This window comes from Notamacropus eugenii, chromosome 5, assembly GCF_028372415.1.
Source record: "Notamacropus eugenii isolate mMacEug1 chromosome 5, mMacEug1.pri_v2, whole genome shotgun sequence".
Classification (NCBI taxonomy): domain Eukaryota; kingdom Metazoa; phylum Chordata; class Mammalia; order Diprotodontia; family Macropodidae; genus Notamacropus; species Notamacropus eugenii.
Genome location: NC_092876.1, coordinates 124,209,899 through 124,231,857, shown reverse-complemented (window position 1 = coordinate 124,231,857; position 21,959 = coordinate 124,209,899). Strand labels below are relative to the sequence as shown.

Genomic DNA, 21,959 nt, shown 5'->3' with positions numbered 1-21,959 from the left:
ACAAACCGCAGCAGCAGAGAGCCAGTCACTGGCAGAAAGCAGAATAAATAAGCCGGCAGCCTATGAGCCAACTCAAAGTCTCACTAACTTCCCTACACATCAATAATGCAGTAATGTCATCTACTCACTGAAGACTGAACAATGCTTTTGCTGCTTCTCAGTTAATTAGCAAAGGGAGAGATTAAGGTTTTTAATCTCTCTCTTTTTTAACCTTCTGGGTATATTTATTCCTAGCTGAACCACAAAAAAAATTTTATATGTGTATGTATGTGTATGTGTGTGTGTGTGTGTGTGTGTGTGTGTATGTATAACACAGTCATCTTTAAAAGGTTATTTTGGCAGTTAGGATTTAAACACATCTCACATAAAAAACCATAAGTTTTTTGAACTTGGAAGGGATCTGAAAAACTTTCTCATTTTACAGATAAGGATAGTGAGGCCCAGGGAGTGAAATGTGACTTACCTTGGGTCACACAGCCAGAAAAATTGGTTTAAGACTCCAGTCTGAGTCTAAGTTAATTTATACATTTATCAAGAGCCTGCCATATGCAAAGTAATTTTCTAGGTGCTAGGGGATGGGGCTGAATGAACCTGTGATTTCACTGGTATAGGAACTCCCAAGAGGAAGTCCCTTCTACCAAGGCTAGTGTGTACCTTCTCTGCAACAGCAAACTTAGTTTCATAGAGCTCTCAAAGGTTAAATGACTTGCCTAGGGTCATATAGCTAATCCAGTGTGTCCCAGATGAGATTTGGACCCAGAAAGAACAGGATCCAAGACAACTTCCATAGCTACTAGCCTAGGGAGGTGTGAACACCATCCAAGGCTCTTTGAACTTCTCACCATCTCCTTTGAACCTACCAAGAAGTGACTAAGTAGTAAAGTTAGTGAATACCTTAAGGCATCTTGGTCTTAAGCAGGGACTTGGGTTGGACCCACAACTTCAGGCCATAGTGATATAAAGCAACATTTGCATTTCCCTAGGAGAATTCGACCTTCTCATTCCCCCTGCCTCTGCCACAGCAGGACCATCTTAGCCTACTTCTCTGAAAGGACCCCGCAGGCAAGCTTGTTTTCACTATACTAAACACTTGAGAGTCACCAAAGGAAGTTTTAAAATGCATTAAATGTCAAAGTTTCTTCTTCATGTTCTAAGGAGGAAAAAGAGCCCATGAAGGCTTGGGGGCAGGGGGCGGGGAGAGGTGGAGAACTGGGGGGAAAGGGATCTGCATCTAGAAGCAGCCATGAGTTATTTTGATTACACCTTCAGGGGCCAGCTCATACTAATGGTTTCACCTCCTCTATAAATCAGTGGGGCTGCAGCTGATTCACTCAGGCTGGGAGTGGGGGAACCAACTTGGCCAAGGCTGGGTTGATGTTTACCCTGATGCAGGTAATGAGCCACTTGATGAATCTAACACGTGGTAGTCAACAACTTTTCCCAGGTTTATTGCCCTAGGTCTCCAGAAAATGGGAGGAGGGGAAGAAGGCATCCCCTGGATCGCTTAACACTTTAATTGGGAAAGAGCCTGATTTTTCCCACCTTCTTCCAGCTTCTTGTCCCTCCTGCTCAGTTGGGGATCACAGTCCACCTCCCAGGTGCCTCTACCAACAGCTCTCCTGAATCTTTTCTCCATCAGTCTCTTGAGCCCTTAAAGATCCAGACCCCTTCTGGGCTATTTCCTGCCACAAATTGGGGAACATAACCAGGCAAGCAGGTTGCATTTAAATGAACAATTATTAAACACCTCTTCTGTACAAAGTCCAGTGCTAAAAGGAGAAGATGCAAAAAAAGCCACGTCAAGCAGCTCATTTTATAACATGGATTTTCTACCAAACATCCTTAATTCCATTTTTGTAATCTATATTTTCCCTTAGGTGAGAAAGAAGAAAAAATGACTGTAAGACTCACAGAGCCTAGGATACTGTCTTTCTCACAGTCACTGGACTTTAGAGTTGGAAAGGACCTCTGTGGTCACAAAGTCTGGCTCTTTCATTTTAGAAATAAGGAAACTGAGGCACAGCCCTATACCTGCACAACCACTCTGGAAGCCAGATCCAGGTCAGTCCAGCCCTTTTCCAACATTATCTCACAGAGCCAACATTGCAGAGATAAAAAGTGGGGCCTTCAAGATCATTCAGTTCAATTCCCTTCGTTTTACAGGTGAGGGAAACTGAGGCTCTGAGCTCTTAACTGACTTGCTCGGTGTCTCCCAAGTTCGACTCCGGAGTTCTCTTTCACCTTTACCATGATTTCAAGGCACAGTGCCTCATTGTGCAAACTTGCGAGGGTTTCTGTGCAGACAAGCAGCTTAGCCAAAGGTGGCTTCTGCGGCCCCGCGGTTTACCGGGCAGTGTTTCTGGGCAACAGGCACTGACTTCTAAGTGGTCAGGGCATTCCCCTACCCAGCGCCGCAGGATGCTCCCAGCCCGGGAACTCTCAGTGTAGACTTCGGGGCTAGAGTTACCGCGGCTGGAACTTTTTTTCCCGTTTCTTTAAAACAAAAACCCAATCGATCCAAGTCCCCTAGACTCAGAGGGCTCTTTGTACCCTTGGACGTATAGGAGCGGAGGAGAAACTGCAGAGCTGGGGCAGCGGATGCGCCAGGACCCCTCCACAAACACACCACATGGCAAATCCCGCATCCGAGCCCACGCATCGTGGTCACCTCCTCCATGCAACCCGCCTCCCCGCCTCCCCGCCCCGCCACGCACCTTGCGGGAGGGGGGACAAAGACAGAACCAAGTTAGGACAAGAAAGAGAGAGAGTGACTTACCATTGGCGGGGACGCAGAGGTTCGCGGAGCCACTTTTAACTAAGAATGAATTAGGGACAAACTCTTCCTCAGAGTCAGAGTCCTGGGTTGGCTGGGCCACACCGTTGCCTAGCAACCTCCTCTGGCTCTCATTGGCCGGTGGGGAAGGGGGTGGGGAAGGGGACTGCTCCATAGGGGTGGATGAAGCAGATGAACAATGCAAGGGACGACCTGCGGACCACAAGCACAAACACAGACAGAAAATAAAATACTTTTAGGGAACACACGGGGGGCGGAGGAGGGGAGCGGGGAGGAGTGCGGGCAATCGGGGTGAAACATGCATCCACGACACGGGGGCTTCTTAAAGGAGATGCACTGCACATGTCGGGGTCCGTGCCCGTCTGCTCGCAGGGGCTGGTGCAGACTCTGCAGGCACCTTGGGAGCGCAGAGTGAGGGGATGCACACGCTACCCGTCTGGGGACCAGGGCGCTGCCGAGCCCACGGGCAAACTGGGCAGGCGGGAGCCTCGCCCGCTGCCATCTCAGGTCTGATGCTTGGGGGATCGTTGAGATCTGACACGCCTAAAAGCAGGCTCGTCATCTACAGAAGGAGGAGCTTGGACTAAACTTTCTCTAAAGTTTCTTCCAGCCTCGAGATTCTGAATTGTACACTTCCTTCCCCCGTTCTAACCTTCTGTGTTCTGTAAGGTCCCTCTTTTAGCTCTAAGATTCTATGCTCTGAGGATCCTCCCGACTCTGACATTCTGACTTCTAAGCTCACAATTTATGCTCTAAGTTCCCTCCTAGCTCTAACAATGTAACATCATTCTATAGCATTCTGTGCTCTAAAGTCCCTCTGACAATATATGTTCTAAGATCCCTCCCCGCCCTAACGTTCTATGTCTGGGGATCCCTCCCAACCCTAATGCTCTATGTCCCAACGCTAGCATTCTGTGTTCCAATATCTCTTCCATCACTAAGATTCCATACCCTAATGTCCCTTCTGCCTCTAATATTCCTTTTTCTAATGTCTCTTCCTCCCCTATATCTACATTTGAAGGTTCATTCCATCTTTAACACTATGATTCTGTGACCAAAACCCTCATTCTCTGGGACACCCAATTTAAAGGCAGCACTTAGAGGCATAGACAGAAAACCCTGCAATTTATACCCAAGGCTGACATTCCAAAATGTGCAATACATCACCCAAAACAGGACATAAGCACAAACATATAAAAAAAGGGACATAGTACAAGACAATGCATACCGTCTGACCATGAGGGCTTAGTTGTTTATGCCCTCTTCTGAAATACTGATTTGTTTTGGTTTGTTTAAATTCAGCCAACTGCATCCAGAATTTGACAAGACCTGATCTTAGAAATTTTAACACACTCCAAATGTCCTTCTGTAGAATCCAATAAATTTGGCAGGTGGGAGGTCAGGGAGTAGGGATAATATGGGAAGGAGAAGGAAGAATGAGAATACCAGCAGCTGCTAAATATTAAGGATTTTTGTGTGTGTGTGATTCACTCAACCTTTAGCTCCCATTCAGTTCATAGTCACCAAATGCTGCTAGGTTGTATGTAGGACATAATTCCTATGTCATCCTCCTCATCTAGCCATACCACAGCCTGTCTTTCAGAAAGGATGCATGGCATCATGGACTTGCATTAAGGAAAATCTAAGATCAAGTTTTAGCTCTGGCATTTAACAGCTGCTTGACTTTTGGCAAGTTACTCATGCCCTCTAAGTCTTGGTTTCTTTGTGAAATAGGGAAATGAGACTTGTACAACCTACCATATTGGGCTGTTATGAGGAAAATTCTTTGTGAAAGAGAAAATGTGGGATACCATTAAAAATATGAATATTTTCAGAATCACTGAATGCATCTTGAGCAATGAAACTCAATAACTTTTCCCTGAGTGCCTTCTATGTCCAAGGCCTTGAGCTTCGTACAGGGGATTAAAAAATAAATAGGACAGAGTTCCCTGCTCTCATGGAGTTTATAATCTAATGGGGAGGTTCATAAATATTTACATGCATGAAGATTTGTATGAACTGACACTGAGTGAAGTGAGCAGAATCGAGAATAATTAATACTCTAACAATAACAATGTAAAAATGACCAATTTTGAAAGAAGTAAGCAAATCTGATTCCAAGAGGATCGATGATGAAGAATGTTATCCACTTCCTGAACAGAGTGGGGACAGACTCAATATGCAGAAAGAGATGTGCACCTTTTTTTTTTTAATATAAAGGCAATAAAGAAATATATTAATATAGACCAATATAGAAATTTGTTTTGACTGTGGACATTTGCTACAAGAGCTTTTTTCTTTTCTTTTCTTTTTCATTTCAATGGAGAAAGGTGAAAGGAAGAGAAAAATTGCTTGATAAATGAAAAAAAAATTGCAGGCATACTCCACTAAATATTTTCAGTGATCTTTTCAAAAATAGTGTTTGGCAAAGTGGGGATATAATACCATTAGAATATATAATAACTCAGAAAACTATTTAAGTTCTTACCCTATATATAGTACCATGCTTGACCCTGAGGATAGAAAGAATGTTGTGACCCAGGCCCAGTCCTCAAGGAGCTTAAGATCTAATGGAGGGGAAACACACATAAATAAATAAAAGAAATATAAGAGAGATTAAGAGAAGTCTAAAAATGAAGACCAAGCAAAGTACATGGGACAGCTGAGGAGGGAGACATCATTTTTATTTAGGAGAGATGATGGAAAGCTCCATGGAAGAAATGGCATCTGAGTTGGGCCTCAAAGAAAGGAAGAGACTTCAATGGAAGGAAATGGTGAGGAAGGTTGGGAGTATAGATTTCACCTGGTGAGTGAGAGAGGCTTTCAACTGGTGGTGATGTAAGGGGAATATATTCCAATGGTAACAAGCAAAGATGAAGAAGAAAAATGAGAGATTAATTTAGGGAAAGGGAAAACAGACATTTGGCTAGAATATAACTTATTTGAAGGAGAGTTGTATAAGACTAAAGAGATGGTGCTACAGTGGAGTTAATGAATGTCAATTTGGACTTTTTTCTGTAGTCCAAAACAAAGGGAGAGCTAAGTGGCACCATGTATAGAGCTCTAGACTTAGAATAAGAAAGACATGAGTTCAAATATGACCGTAAACATTTATTAGCTAAGTAACTATGGGCAAATCTGTTCAATAAGTTTAAATGTGGCCTCTGTGTGACTTACTAGCTGTGTGACCCTAGACAAGTTACTTCACCCAGTTTGCCTCTGTTCCTCCTCTATAAAATGAGCTAGAGAAGGAAATGGCAAACCACTCTGGTATCTTTGCCAAGAAAACCCCAAATGGGGTCACAAAGAATCAGACACGACTAAAACAACTGAAGAACAACCATGGTATAGTAGCAAGTACCCTAACATACCCAGGATGACCTGCTTGCACACGTTCTTGGATCTGCTTTTCTTTTTTTTTAATTTTTTTTAATTTTTATTTTTTAAAATTTATTTATTTATTTATTTGACATTCATTTTAACAAAATTTTGGGTTCCAAATTTTCTCCCCTTTTATCCCCTCCCCCCCAAACACCAAGCATTCTAATTGCCCCTAGGATCTGCTTTTCTTAAAGGAAAGCAACTTTTAAGGGGTCTGCAATCTTCTTTAACTACATTCACTAGTTCAGGGGAAAAGTCAGCACCCTGAACATCAGAGAAAATACAAGCAGAGAAATTAGCATAAAGACCAACAGACAGGGCTCTGACTGTCAGAATCAAAACGATATTGCTATACACTTTACATACACCACTGGATTGAGAGAGCCTTTACATCAGCAGTTGGGGGTGAGAGGGGCCTGAACATAATGGCTACTCAGGATCTCCACCAAGGAATCACAAGGTCCATTTCATAAGCGAACCCCCAAAGCAAAAACAAAACAAAACAACTTAGAGTATGTATATACTTCTCAGACCCAGAAGGTATCACAACCCTTACAACTCATTGCCTAATCAACTTAATACCAAAAGGTATAACAGCCTTCCTACAAGCAAGCCTCCCCTAAGCAAGCTTCTCTTTAAGCAAGTTCTTTCCAATGGACTCCATGGGAGGCCTATTGATGGGTGAGGAAGATCTTATTATCCCATTAACATTACACATGGGCAAGTTACTTAATTTCTATCTCATTCAGTTCCCACTTCTGTAAAATGGGGACAATAATATCGCCAACCTCCCTGGAGTTTTTGTATGGATGAAATGAGATAATGTAGGTAAAATGCTATGCAAACCTTACCACAGAGGTAATGATATTTTTATTCTTAATTGATAAAGAGTTATGGAAAGTTCCTCAGCAGGTGAGTGACATGGTCAGATGTGATAGGGTTAGTAAGATGGATTATGACGAAGATGTTAAATAATTTTGCAGGCTTCATTGAGGCCAACAACATTTCTCAGAACTGCCTGAGCCAGATTTAGGTTAACTGGGAAATATTTAACAAAAAATTAAAATATAATAGACCATAACGTTAACATGTAGTTTTCTAAGTCAAAGAACGTCACGTATGGTTTAGTGGCCCCCATTTCTATCTGAGTGTGATTCGATTGAATTAGAAGAATAAGAATCTGAAAGCAGAGAACTAGAAGGTTACTGTAATTGTCCATGCAAGGGGTAATAAGAGCTTGAAGTCTGATAAATACAAAAAGAGACAGAAGGAATAGAGAGATGCTGGAGACGTTGAAATGATGTAAAGATACTCCCTAGGTCACAGAGGCAGCAGGAGACTGTAGCCGTCTTGGGAGGCAGAATGATGATAAGGCCAAGCTTGAGATGCCACGTCAGCAATAGTAACTTTTGGAGTGGAAAGGGATAAATGGGTGAAATGGAAGGTTTCTCATATAACCATCAGCCCTGTTGATCAATGAGATGGAGAAATTAGAGAGGAGTTAGATAAGAGTTTACACAGAGGATCCATCTTCCACTCATCTTGCTATAGAAAGGCAGCCTCTGTGTATGAAGAAGGAGACCTGAGAGACAAGACACCCAACTTTAATACAGTTTTTATTTCTCATGATCTGTGCGACCTTGGGCAAATCACTTAACCTCTTAGCCTTGGTTTACTTCTCTGTAAACTGGGGGTAGTAATATCACCTACATCCCAGGGTTGTTGTCAGGATCAACTGAAAGAGTGTGTATCAAGTGCTATATAAGTTATATAATGTGTAGTAGTAGAAGAAGCAGTAGAAGAAGAAGTAGTAATAGTAGTAGTAATACTACTAGTAGTAGTAGTATTTAGTAATAGTAGTAGTAGTAGTAGTAGTAGTAGTAGTAGTAGTAGTAGCAGTAGTAGTAGTATTTAGTAATAGTAGTAGTAGTAGTACTAGTAGTAGTAGTATTTAGTAATAGTAGTAGTAGTCGTCGTCGTCGTCGTCGTCGTCGTCCCAGCAGTAGCAGTAATATTTGTAGGGGTCCTTAACCTTTTTCATGTCATAGGCCCTTTTGGCAGTGTGGTGAAGCCTGTGGATCCCTTCTCAGAATCACATATTTAAATGCAGAAATTAAAATACATAGGATTATAAAGCAAACCAACTCTACAGGAACATGGGTATCAAAAACCAAGTTAACTTTCGTTTGTGTGTGCCCAGTGCTCTCGACTGTGTAGATCAGTGGATAGGGAACACGCCTCCAAATCGCACCAGCTGTGTGATCTTTAAGCAGATTGATTAACCTCTCAATGTCACTAGGCCGCTCTCTGCAGGCGATCTAAATTGATAGAGGGAGCTTTCTTACTGGGAGTTTACTATACTAATGACATCACAGTTCTGGTGGAGGAGGAAGGGGGAAATTCCTATTGCCTGGTTAACATCTAATAAATGCTTATTGATTGAGATCAATTAATAATTCAACCCCCCACTCCCATAACAGATATGAGGAAAATAGATTCAGAAAAGTTGGGTAAATTGTATCAGGTTGTTTAACATCTCAGGTTCCTCATCTGTATGATGAGCACAGTGATAATGGCTATACGTTGATGCTTTGCTCACATTCTCGTGTTGTTTTAAGGGCTACCTACTCGTGAGTTGTTATTCTAGGAAACTTTAGATTCCATTAGAGAAGGAGAAAAATCTTAACTGAACCTTGCTTCCTTCCAGCTTCTAACTTAGGGTTCTCCTGGCATCTTTAAAGACAAACAAACAACAACTTCTATTACAACAAATGTTTGTTGCAGTGGAATTTGTAGTGCAAGAATAACTGTGCCTTTTCACCTAGGGGCCACTAAGGCTCAGATGTCAAACACCGTGGCCCCAGTCATGCAGCTGGAGAGTGTCACAGCTGGGACTCCAACCAGGTCTTCCGGATGCACCACCCCACAGGGGCTCACTCTGAGAGAATCATGGAACCAAAAGGGAGACATCCCAACTAGAAGGTGGGTGGAAGGAGAAGGAGTGGGAGTCAAGCACGTATTTCTGTCTATTGTGACTCATTCAAAATGATGTGGAGAATGAGATATATATTTTGGGGAGAAGTTTACAAAACAAAACCCAAAGTGGAGAATGAGAGATTTGGACATACTTAAATGACTCAAAAGTGGATCTCTGCTTTTCAGACAGGAAGAGCAAAAGATGTGAAAACCCATCTCAGAAAACCTATTCTTATCTTAGAATAAAACAACCTTAGAGATCAGCTCGGCCAACTTTCAGTGGGACCCAGTACAAAAATCCTCTTTAAAACATGACCTACAAGTGTCCACCCGCCCCTGCTCAGATAGCTCCTGAGACAGGCTCGAGGTCTGGCAAAGCAGCTCATTCCATTCCTGGACAGTCTTACTAGTTGGCTACTTCTCCCCTAGCGATCTGCCTCCCTGTAACTTCCACCCCATGGCCACAGACTCACAGGATTTCAGAGCTGGAAGAGATCTCAGAGGATGTCTAGTCTTCCCCACATCTGCACTGGAATCCCTTCCACAACAGTACTGATCAGTCCGCTCAAAGATTCCTAGTGGTGGAGAATCCATCACCTCTGAAGACACCATTTGACTTTGGGGAAGTGTTGGGAAGTTATTTCTGACACTGAGATTATCTTGCATCATCTTCCATCTCTTATAGCTCCTGCTATGAATTCTGTCTTCTGGGGCCGGGCACAAATCTAAAATCTCCCTTCCATGCAGCCCTACGTATATATTAAGAAAGAGATTACATATACATTAAGAAAGAGATTCCCCCTTCCCACCCCAACCCCCAAGTTTTCTCTTCTGCAGACTAAATGCTTAGGTCTCCACTTCTGTTGAAAGACATCAGGGTTGGGGAACCTGTGGCCTCAGGGTGGTCTTGAGGCCACAGGTTCCCCATCCTAGTATCTAGCTTTTCTGCTCTGATTTCTGGAAAAAGATAGTAAGTCTAATTAACTCTCCTTTTTATATCGTAGTTCTTTCAATTTTTGAAGATAATAATCCTAATAATGTCATCATTAATAACTATTATTAATAATAACCAGATTTAGGATCCTAGCTTTAGGGTTTAAAAAACTTTGGAGGTAACCTAGTCCAGCTCCCTAATTCTACAGATGAGGAAAGGAAAACTCAGAGGCTAAGTGGGCAGCTCAAAACTGTGCAAGGTAGGAAGGTTGCCAGAACTCACATTGACCACCAGCTCCTCTGACTCTAGATATGATACTCACTTCTCAGTACCCCACTGCCTTGATTATTTCATGATAACAAAAATAAAGTATTTTGGAAGCAGTATTTTGCAGTGGAAAGTGTACTGGTCAGAGACTCAGGAAACCTTAGCACTGGTTCCAAGCTTCAGGGTTGGTAAAACAAAGGAGTCATTTTGATGTTTCTAGCTCTGACTCTTTATTTCAACATCTCTTTAAGCCAGGTATTTTTAAACTTTTTGTGTGCCACAGATCCTTTGGCAGTATGATAATGCCTAGGGACCCCTTCTGAGTATTGTTTTTTTTAAGCGCTTTGCAAACCTTAAATTGTTATAAAAAGGCAAAATATTTTATTATTGTTTTTAAACACAAAATTACATAGGACTGCAAACTAATTACATTGAAATAGGGTTATCAAAATATGAAAATTGTGACAATAATATGTTTCTTTATTAGCAAATTAAAAAACAATACATTTAAAACAGGCATATTATTTAAAGACATAGCATGAAGGCTGTTACTGCTTAGCTTGAATAATAACATGGCATTAATCATGTCTGACTCTTTGTGACCCCATATGGGATTTTCTTGGCAAAGATACTGGAGTGGTTTGTCATTTCTTTTTCCAGCTCATTTTACAAATGACGAAATGGAGGCAAACAGAGTGAGGTGACTTGCCCAGGCTCATACAGCTAGTAAATGTCTGAGGCCAGATTTGAACTCAGGAAGATGTCTTGATTCCAAACCCAGTGCTCTATCTATTACACCAGCTAACTGCCAAAAATATAGTAGTATCTAGCATATTTCTAGCATTTAAAGGCTTGTGAAGTGCTTTACACAAAATATCCCATTTGATTCCCATATCAACCCTGGGAAGTTATCATTATCCTCATTTTACATATGAAGGAACTGAGTCCTAGAGAACTAAAATGTCTTACCCAAGATCACACAACAAATAATCGTCTGATGTTACATTTGAACTCAGGTGTTCCTGATTCCAAGTCTAATACTCTATCCACTGGAACTCCTACTTCCTCATAATATAAGAATATTAAACAGTGGGTTGATCTTTGGCAAAGAACATCCAATTGATTTTCTCTTGTAATGAGATATGAAAATATCTGTAGTTTCTTACGATAACAAAATCACAGGCATTGCTAATACTAATATGATTTATTACCTACATTCATAATTGAAAGTGATACTAAATTTCAATTAGAGATGAGTGAAAATAGATTTCCCCTCTATAAGCCCCCTGAAATCCATCCCTGGGCCCACTCTAAGCACCCCTGCTTTAATTCCTGACATTTCAACATTTATAGGTCTGTTCTACCTCTAAAATTCTTTATTCTAATATTCTAAATCCTAAAAGTCATTTCAGGCTTAAGTATTCTTTGTTTTCATATACCCTTTGGACTGTGGTTCCTTCTACCTTGGACATTCCATGGTCTAAGGTCTCTTTCAACTAAAAGGATCTCTAAGTACAACATACAAAACTCCAACTATATAATGGGTCTTTAAGGTCTCTTGTAGTTCACAGGGTCTATAAGAATAATATACAAAACCCCAACTATATAATGGGTCCTTGACAGCTTAAGTTTGGGGGAGGAGGAGGAAAGAAAAAAGAGAGCAGGAGATAAACACAGCTTCCTCAGGCTCCTTTAACATAAGCAAGCCTTTTCCCATCTGTTAAATCCTATGGGCCAAACATAGCCACTCAGGCAACTCCCACTAAGTCAACTTGAGTTGACAGTGGGTATTTTCAGAGTAGACTCAAGCTATTTGTCTCTATGACTTATACTGGGAAATGCTCTCCAGGATCCAACCTGTAGTAAATTGCTCCCACCATATTTCAGCCCAGTCTCACTCCTCCCACCTCTTGGTGCTCTAAGAATTCTTCCCTCCCAACTGCATTCCCCCCTTCACATTAACTAAGACCCCTTCTCTCAAATGCTTGGGAAAAGTAGCTGTTTAAATACACACACACATACACACATAAACTATACTCCTGTGTGTGAATTTTTTCAGGCCACAGAGATGAAGAAAATGTACTCATTTCTTTGGATCATATGTGGATATATATGTTCAAATATGTAAATACACATATATGAATATACACATATATGTATTTATCAATTTCCAAACATTTATCAGTTGCCCACTATGGCTTGGTACTGTATGCTCTATCCTAATGCTACAAAGGCAGTAATGAAATGGTCCTTGCTCTGAATACATATAAGTCATTTATATAAAATAGACACAGGGCAATGTTGCAGGAGGGGTTCTAGAAGCCAGAGAGAATGAGGAAAGTTCTTGTGCAGGAGATGGTTTGATCTGAATTTTGAATGAAATTACATATTCTAAGAAGTGGGGGTAAGGAGTGAGTTCATCCTAGTCACTGAGCACTTGTGTAAAGACATGGAGACTCTCATCATCTGAGAGGAAACGCAAACATAAATACAGAGGCAGCCAGGTGGCTCAGTAGATGGAGCACTGGACCTGGAATCAGAAAGGCCTGAATTAAAATCTGGCCTCAGACATTTATTAGCTACGTGATCCCGGGCAAGTCCTCTACCCTGTTTGTCTTAATCCACTGGAAAAGGAAATGGTAAACCACTCCAATGGTTTGCCAAGAACACCCCATGAAGAGGTCCACGGGTCATGAAGAGTCGGACATGACTGAATAACTTACATACATATATACATATGTATTGTCTACCATCCATCTCTCACATTTTCACAACTCTTTACAATTTACAAAATGCTCTATTCATAAAAGCCCTGTAAGGTAGGTGATGGGATGATGATGATTATATGTTCTTTATGGGCAAGAATTGTCTTCTGTCTCTTTTTGTTTCACCAGAACTTAACTCAGTGACTGGAACATAGTAAGTATTTAATAAATGTTTATTGATTGATTAATAATAATATTAATAGTGATAATAGCTGGAGAAGCATTGTGATATAGTGAACTGAGTCCCAATCCTCGAGTCAGGAAGATGTGGGTTCAAGTTCCACGTCTAATAACATACTAATTGTGTGATCACAGACAAGTCATTTAGTCTTTCCTCTTCAGGTAACTCTTTAAGACTGTGAGTTACAAACCAGTTCCTGATCTGCATCAGTGAAGGGACCTCCCACACTGGGAGCTCTTCACACTGATGAAATCAAAGTTCCAAAAGAAAGTAAAGGAAGGGAGGGAGGGAGAGAGGAAGGATAATCTCCCAGATTCTATGAAAATTTCCAGGGGCTACAAAAATTCTTCTTGATAAGGCACTACATGTAGAGATGACTTTTAAAAATGAATTGAAATTTGCTTGTAATGATGGTAGTTTACATTTCTGTGAGATCTGGTAGTTTCCAAAGTCCTTTCTTCACAATAATCCTGTGAAACATATCATGTAAAAAGTATGGGAGTATAAGTTGAAAAGACATATCAAAGGAGAGTAAACTGAGGCCTAGAGACATTAAGGGACTTATGCAAGGTCACACTCAAAATATGTAGCAAAACCAGAATTTGAAGCCAGGTCCAGTGACTAATTCTAGTGGTCTTATTATCTTCATCTTAGGCCTGAGGAAAATGAGTCTCTGAGAGTCTGAGTCACTTACCAAGATCATGGAGTCTGCACTCAAACTCAGGTCTTCAGACTTGTGATTCAGCATGCTCTTTCCACAATAGGATGCTTCCTTATATTTTGGGTCTTTTCCATTAAACTGTCTAAATTCTCAAAGATAGGGGTTTGGAAAGGGATAGAGAGCTAGCTGGATTAATTACAAATTGCTTATAAATATGAATGAGCAGAGACTGAAATTTATGGTAGACCTTGGACAATCGACAGTCACAATATGGCTAGTTCAACAGGAAGTCTAGGTCTTGTTCTGAGAGCTGATCAAGAAAGTCGTCTCTTAACAGCTGTTTCCAAAGTCATATGATATTTGTTGAAGTTTTACCCAAGGTTTTTTTAAAAATTTCATGTTATTTTTCCTGTTGAACTTACAACTGCAAAGCTCCAGAAGAAAAGGGTCATATGTGGATTTTCAGATTGCTTAGTGAGGAGGTCTGACTGGGGAGGGGAAAAAGCAAAGGACTTGGGGACACTATAATGGACTTATCAGAAAAGGAGGGAATGGTTCAGTGGAATGAGCATCAAATTTGGAGGTAAAAAAGTCATGGGTTTTAGCTCTGCCTCTAATTTCCTGTGTGGCTTTAGGTAGATCACTTCACTCATACTCCTCAGTAAAATGAGAAGTTTGGACTTGATCATCTATAAGGTCCCTTGCAATTAGTTTCTGTAAGTTCTTTAAGGAAAACAATGGAAAAGAATTAATTTCATAGTCTATAAAACTGGATATGAATGTGAAAGATTAAGAATATGGTCTTGCGAATAGAACTACGGAATGTTAGAACTGCAAGGAGAGGAATCAGGACATAAAATGTTAGAAAACAGAATAATGAATGTCAGAATCAGAGAGAATTTGAAAACTTAAGCTATCAGAGGAGGAAGGAGCTCAGATCATATTAAAACAAGGAACATTGAATGTTGGAGCTAGAAGGGACCTGAGAATGTAGCCAATTAAAGTAGGAAAAGACATTTGAACATGTTGACATGTAAAACATAGAATAGTGGAGTTGGAAAGGGCATTATCTTCTCAGGGAATATGGAACATAGAAAGTTAGAATTGGAAGAGACCTTAGAACACAGAGAATTAGAACATCAAAAAATAAATATTAAATTTGGGTTAGAAGGGACCTCAAAACACAGACTATGAAAATATAGAACAGAGCCTGTTAGATCAGATGGGACCACAGAACAAAGTGTGTGAACATGAAACATAGAATATTAGAGCTGGAAGAGGAGAATCTGAGGATATAGAATCATGGATGTTAGAACTAGAAGTGACTTCAGAAATAACTAAGAACGTTAGGATACAAAACAAAACATGGTACAGTTAAATTGGTCCTTAGAACATCATCTTTGAATAAAATAATGCTAAAACTGAAAGGGACTTCAAAACATAGACTGTTAGACCAGGAAGAGCCTCAAAATGTAGAATGTCAAAATACACACATTAGAGTTAGGTGAGATCTCAGAAAAAAGTGTAAAATCATAGAACATAGAAAGTTTGAACTGGAAAGGTCCTTAGATTGTCAAATGTCAGAGTTGGAAGAGACTTTAAGCAATATCTAATCCAATGAACCACTTTTTTCTGAGGAGGAAACCAAGGCACAGAAAGAGAAAATGAGATATCCATCATTGGAGGCCTTCAAGTGGTGGCTGGATGACATACTCTTCCGTGATGCCATTGATGGAATTCATGCTTTGAGAGATGTGGCAAGGGTTGGAATGGACGATGTCAGAAGTCCTTTCTCGGTCCAAGATGGCTCAAGAGCATACTAGTTAATGACAAAGACTCTACTAGGCACACAAGTCTTGCAGTTCAGTCCTATTCCGACTACCAAATGGAGCTCTATCACTAATTCTAGTGAAGAAAAAGAATCAGTATTTAAAGAGAAATGATGAAAGCTAACTGTGAAGGAAGGCAAAGTAAAAAAAAGGAAAAGAAAAGAATCTGCTTGGATTGAAATGGCCACGTGCTGTTAGCAGTTTATACTAAATACCCCCTTTCCATAAATAATGTGATTATAAACAATTCTCATCATGTGAGCAAATTTATCCAGCTTCTTCTTGCTTGTGGCATATTTATGTACGACAGTTTAAAAGTTTTCAAGGAAATGCAAGCCTAATTAGGAATTCAGCTTTCCAGAGATTGCTTTGCCCTTACTTAGATGAGGAGCACAAAGAAGGAGGCAATCATTGAGGAGGATGAGTTGGCATAGAAAGAGCCCTTGGTGATGAAATCTATCTGAAGCCAGAGGAGGCGAAGTTCCCGGTGGGGGAATTCCATACAAAGCTCTGGGAGAAAGAACATTTGATTTGGTCCTGAAACCCAGACTATTCAGAAAATATGAATCTACTGGCACTTTGAAAAAGGCCAATTTGTTGAAGAAACAGCTATGGAAAGGTAGAAATTGTTCTGGCCTGGGAGGCAGGAGATTTGAATTCTATCCCTGCTTTCCCTGCTGCTTAACTGATTTAGGGACTACAGGAAAAAAAAATCACTGTCTCTTTGTGGGGCTCAGTTTCCCTCTCTATAAAACCCAGGGTGTGGACTAAATGATCTCTAAGTTAAAGTCCTAACTGTGACACTGTATGAGAGTTAACAAACATAGGGACTAATTCTAGTTGTTCCACTGACTACCCCTCATGGAACCTCAGTTTCCTAACGTGCAAAATGAGGAATGGATAGATTAAATCTAGGATCAAATGAGATAACATCAGTAATAGCATAGTGCCTGGCACACAGTTGGTACTTAATAAACACTTATTCTCTTCCTTTCCCCTTCTAACATGCCTTCTAGCTCTAGTAGTCTATGATTCTGTGGTTCCCTAACTCAGTCCCCTTCCCCTCACCTAGCACCTTCCAGTGTTTCTCTTTGTGTATGTGTTGTTATAGTTGAGCTGTTTCAGTTGTGCGTGACTCCTAAATACTAGAGTGGTTTGCCATTTCCTTCTCCAGCTCATTTTAGAGATGATGAAACTGGGGCAAACAGGGTAAAGTGACTTGCCCAGGGTCACATAACTAGGAAGTATCTGAGGCCAGATTTGAACTTGGGTTCTCCTGACTCCAGGGTTGGTGTTCTATTCACTGTGCCACCTAGCTGCCCCTTTGCATATATCATGTTTATCTGTTTCTCCTTTGCAGAATGGGACAGTGTGTTGAATGCTGGTCTTGGAGTATGCAATGATACTACTGATGAATAATATCAAAACCCCACTGTAATATCATGAAACTGAGCCATGCATCACTTAATGGGTATTCTGTCCATAGTACACTTCAATAAATGGTTACTTAATTGAATAACAAAGGAAAGATATACCCCTTTTGAAATGTTTTCTAATGTTCAATGTCCTATGTTTCAATGTTCCTGCCAACTCTGACAATCTATGTTCTAAGGTCATTGTAATGCTGACATTGTATATTGTAAGCTTCCCTCTATTTTTATCATTTATGATCCCATATATTTATGCCTAAGGGCAGCTAGGTTGTGCAGTGGTTAGAGCACTGGAATTAGAAGCAGGAAGACTCATCTTCATCTACTGAAAATGATTCAACAACAACAACATATTTATGCTTTGTCCGTCCAACTAGACTAGACTATGAGCTCAAGGGCAAGGGTCATTATATAGAAATATATATATAGAAACATATATATATATATGTATATATATATATACACACACACACACACACACACACACATATATGTGTGTATATATGTATGTATTTATAAACATTCTAGCAATTAGAGCTTTCCATAAGTGAAATGAGCTGATATTGTACAAATCTATCTATAGATATAGATAGATAGATTTCTACCATATCCGTTCATTTTATTTATGGTAAGCTCTAATTGCTAGAATGTTTTTCCTCACTTCAAGTGTAAATTTATGTCCTTGTAACTTCTTTTACCCATTGCTTCTAATTATGTCTTCATGGGTCAAGCATAGAAAATCTCACCTCTCTTACATATAATGGCTTTTCATAAACTTGAAGGTGGATAGCATGTCCTCTCTAAATCTTCTCTTTGTCAGGCTCAACATTCCCAGTTTCTTCAGCATTTCTAATTTCTCATGCACCATGGACTTGAGGCTCTTCTGGACACTCCTTCTTAGAATACCCAGAAAAGGTTTCCAGTCATCTTCTCACCCTCGTTGTCCTGATCTGAGCTATCGCTGATTTGTCGATACTCTTCTTACAATGTAGCTCTAGAACTGGATGGATGTGGTCTGCCCAGAGCAGAGCAAGACTTTCATCTCCTTTGTTTTGAATGTTATGACTCAATGGAGCCAAGACTAGCATTAGCTTTTTGGGATACCATGTCACTCTATCGATGTAGAATGAGCTTGTAATTGAAACATCTCTTCTCACATAAATAAGTAACCTGGTCATTTCTTCCTCCTCCCCTGCTGCCATTCCTATCCTGTGTTTATCCAGTTGAATTTGTAAGTCCAAATGCAAAAATTTGTTTGCCACCATATCACTTCTAAAATTTACCTTGTTAAATTTGCCCTACAATCCCAGCCTGTTGGGATCTTTGGGGATGGTGAATCTGCCATCTTACATTTTACTTATCCTTTCCAACCTGGTGTTCCCGATGAGAATAGGATGAGGACATGGAGGCTCTTGTCTTGCCTGTGATGGAGCAGCTAATACACATCAGTGCCAAGACTCAAACCCAAGTCTTCTGACTAGAAGTCCACCACTCTCTCACTCTGCCAGGAAGCTCACATAATTTTAAATACTTAATGAAACTGGGAACCCCTAACAAAACTATGGGGTAAGGATGATTGTTCTAAATGTTTGCTCTCATCAAAATCAAAAGGTTAGTAAGGATGGTATTTACCACCTTTGTGACCTTGAGCAGGTAACTTCCCTTCTCTGGTCATAGTTTCCTCCTCTATAGAATGAGGCATTTGGAAACAGTTTCTGAGGCCCTGTCTAAAAATGAAATCTATAATCTTGTGATGGGCTTATATTTCTGAGACAAAAGTCCTTTCCAAATTCCCAACCTAGGAACTCTGAACCAGCGCCCCAGGGAACTGTGGAGTTTGTTCACTGCTGGCAAAACGTGACTTCCTGGTTTTAGAAGAGGAAAGAGTTTTTAAAACGTATTAAAAAATCCTCGAGCGGCTCTGGACAGAACCTGAAAAAGCAATGTTTAGATGATTTAAGCCCAGATGCATCGAGCCCATATGGGTTAGATTTCCCATCGATTTCACATGGTTTTTTTTTTTTTACAAACGAAGGGAACATAAAAATTGCCCAGAGGGCACGAGACGCATTTGGGGCTTTATCAAACCCTAAGCATGAGAAAGCCAGTTTGAGAGACTGCGAACTTAAACTGCAGCTGGGATGGCCCATTCCTGGCACATGACACACAATGTGGAGGGGTGTTTAATAATTTCCAGCTGTAGCTTTCATGTACTTATGCCTAGGATGCCATATCTCGTATTAGAAGGTAAGTTTTGCAATGCCAGCAAAGTCCAGTGTCCCATCTCTAGTGTCCTAGGAGGACATGCTGGAGGTGAGAAGAGAGAGAGAGAGAGAGAGAGAGAGAGAGAGAGAGAGAGAGAGAGAGAGAGAGAGAGAGAGAGAGAGAGACAGAGAGACAGAGAGACAGAGAGAGACAGAGAGACAGAGAGAGACAGAGAGAGACAGAGAGACAGAGAGAGAGAAAGACAGAGAAACAGAGAGACAGAGAGACAGAGAGACAGAGAGACAGAGAGACAGAGAGAGAGCCAGAGAGAGAACAGGGTCCCCCTAACTCCTTTGGGAAAAAAAAAATATGCTTATGCCTTTGGATTAATTTTATGCATAAGAGAACAAATACTAAATTCTTCTAAACAGACTGTTCCTGACTATAAGACACACAGAGAACTGCAAAATTTCAGAGGTGGAAGGTGTATCAATGGCCATATAGTACAACCCATACATGAAAGTGAGTGTGGTGACAAAAGTCAATTATTAAATTTTTAGTGTGAGTACTTACAGAAATCAGCAAATGCTACAAGTCAGAGTTGATTGTTTTGGTGATTGCTGAGATTGAAGAAAGTGATGAAGAAAAAGTTAAGAATGTAGTTCAAGCTTTATAGTGTATTCTTATAGACTTAGATATATTTTCTCCAGAGAGACAGTTGTTAAATTTTACCAGCACAACCCTGCATGAAAAAGAATTCTCACTATCATATCTCTAACAAGTGGTCATCCAAATTCTACTGGAAGACCTTCAAGGAGGAGGAGCCCACCATTTCCTAGGAGAGCATATTTCACTTTGGGATAGCTCTGATGTTACATTAGAGGTGACACAATGATCAATATGACATGGACCCTAGTCTGATGAGGACTGTCTTTAGTAAGAGGGATATTAGACATAAACAAATATGCAATATTCTACAATATACACATGATATTTTCAAAACCCATTTCACGAGATTATAGACTTAGAGCTAGAAAGAATCTTTGAGGTCATCTCTTTAGGGAGTCATGGACCTTCCTTGCCAAGTTTTCATGATCAGTTTATACTAGGTACTGGCTATCTACTCTCAGCTGGATGCTGATATCCCTTACCATGTCCACCTCAGTAACCCAGTAACAGAGTATCTCAGACATCTACTCCTCTCTAATTCTTCAGCCTATTACCCCCTTCCCAGCAGTCACTGGCCAGACAAGTTTCCCTTGTCATTGCTCCTTAAAGTCCACAGGGGACTTAACCACTTGCCCTGGTGCTTTGTGTGGTGGACTTTAAAATCCACTGGGTTTTTCTATCTGCTATGAATTTGAGCCCTCCTAAATGTGCCATCTCCCCCAAGTAGAATGTGGACTCCTTGGGAACAGGGACTGTCTTGATTTTCTATGAATATCTCTAGCGTTTGGTATATTGCAATAGATAGATCATTCTGATCTATCTGGTCAAATGCCCTCATTATGCAGACAGGGAAACTGAAGCCAAGAGAGGTTACATGACTTGCCCGATGTCACACAAGCTGTCAGAGTATGGGCACCCATTATCTCATCACTGTGGAGACTACATCCATCAGCAGAGATCACAGATGTTCCACACCTTATTCAGTGGGCTTCCTGCATTACTGTAATTGGAATTATATTACTGGAATTCTCCCGGTGGCCATACTTCTGAAGAGGAACCCCTACCCACCTAATGAAGCTGGTCCTTAGACAGCCAATACTCAGTGCAGCATTAGGTCTATCCTCAAAGCCTTTCCAACTTGAGAAGACCTGTCAGCCCTTGCACTCTGTAGAGCCCTTGAGAACCCAGGGTTATCCCTTTGCGTTATAATGAGGCACCAGAAAACAGCTTTAATAGTAATTAGGAAGGGAATAAGCATTCATATAATGCTTATTATGCGCCGCACATAGTACTAAGTGCTTTACAAATATCCCATTTGATCCTTACAACAACCCTAGTATGTGGTTGCTATTATATTACAGTTTTACATCTTACAGTTTAGGAAAATGAGGCAAACAGAAGTTAAGTGACCTTCCTAAGGTCCTACAGCTAGTAAATGTATGAGGCCAGATCTGAATTCATGTTCTTCCCAATTCCAGACACATCTCTCTATCCACTGTGACACCCACAGCTTTGGATATAAACAACAGCTATCCTCCAAAATAGGATAGAGTAGGAACAATGAGAAAGATATGTATCTTAATGTTACTTTGAGGAGAGAATAATATTTAATCCAGTAAACATTTATTAAGTGCATTTCGCAAATAAGGCTCTGGAGATATATGGATATAAAATAGACCAGGCTCCCAGGAACCTTGCAATCTACTGGGACAAGAACCCAAGTAATGGTGAATAGAAGCAAGACTGAGATTCAGTATCAGTATGATAGGATTATACATTTAGAATCTCTAGTGCCGTTATAGATTATCTAGTCCAAATTCTCTCATTTTATACAAAAAGAAACTGAGGTAGAGAGAGGAGAAAAATA

At 40.5% G+C, this 21,959-nt stretch overlaps 1 protein-coding gene across 6 annotated transcripts in view; it reads right to left on the bottom strand.

Annotated features, from left to right (window-relative positions):
* Positions 1-21,959, bottom strand: part of TENM4 (teneurin transmembrane protein 4) — a 1,206,236-nt gene that overhangs the window by 428,864 nt on the left and 755,413 nt on the right. For 5 of the 6 annotated variants that reach the window (XM_072610720.1, XM_072610721.1, XM_072610718.1 and 2 more), the window contains one exon: positions 2,777-2,986. The exons of the other annotated variant lie outside the window; for it this stretch is intronic. In XM_072610720.1, coding sequence (XP_072466821.1) covers positions 2,777-2,986 — 210 coding nt within the window. The remainder of the gene's footprint in view (positions 1-2,776; positions 2,987-21,959) is intronic. 6 annotated transcript variants of the gene reach the window in all.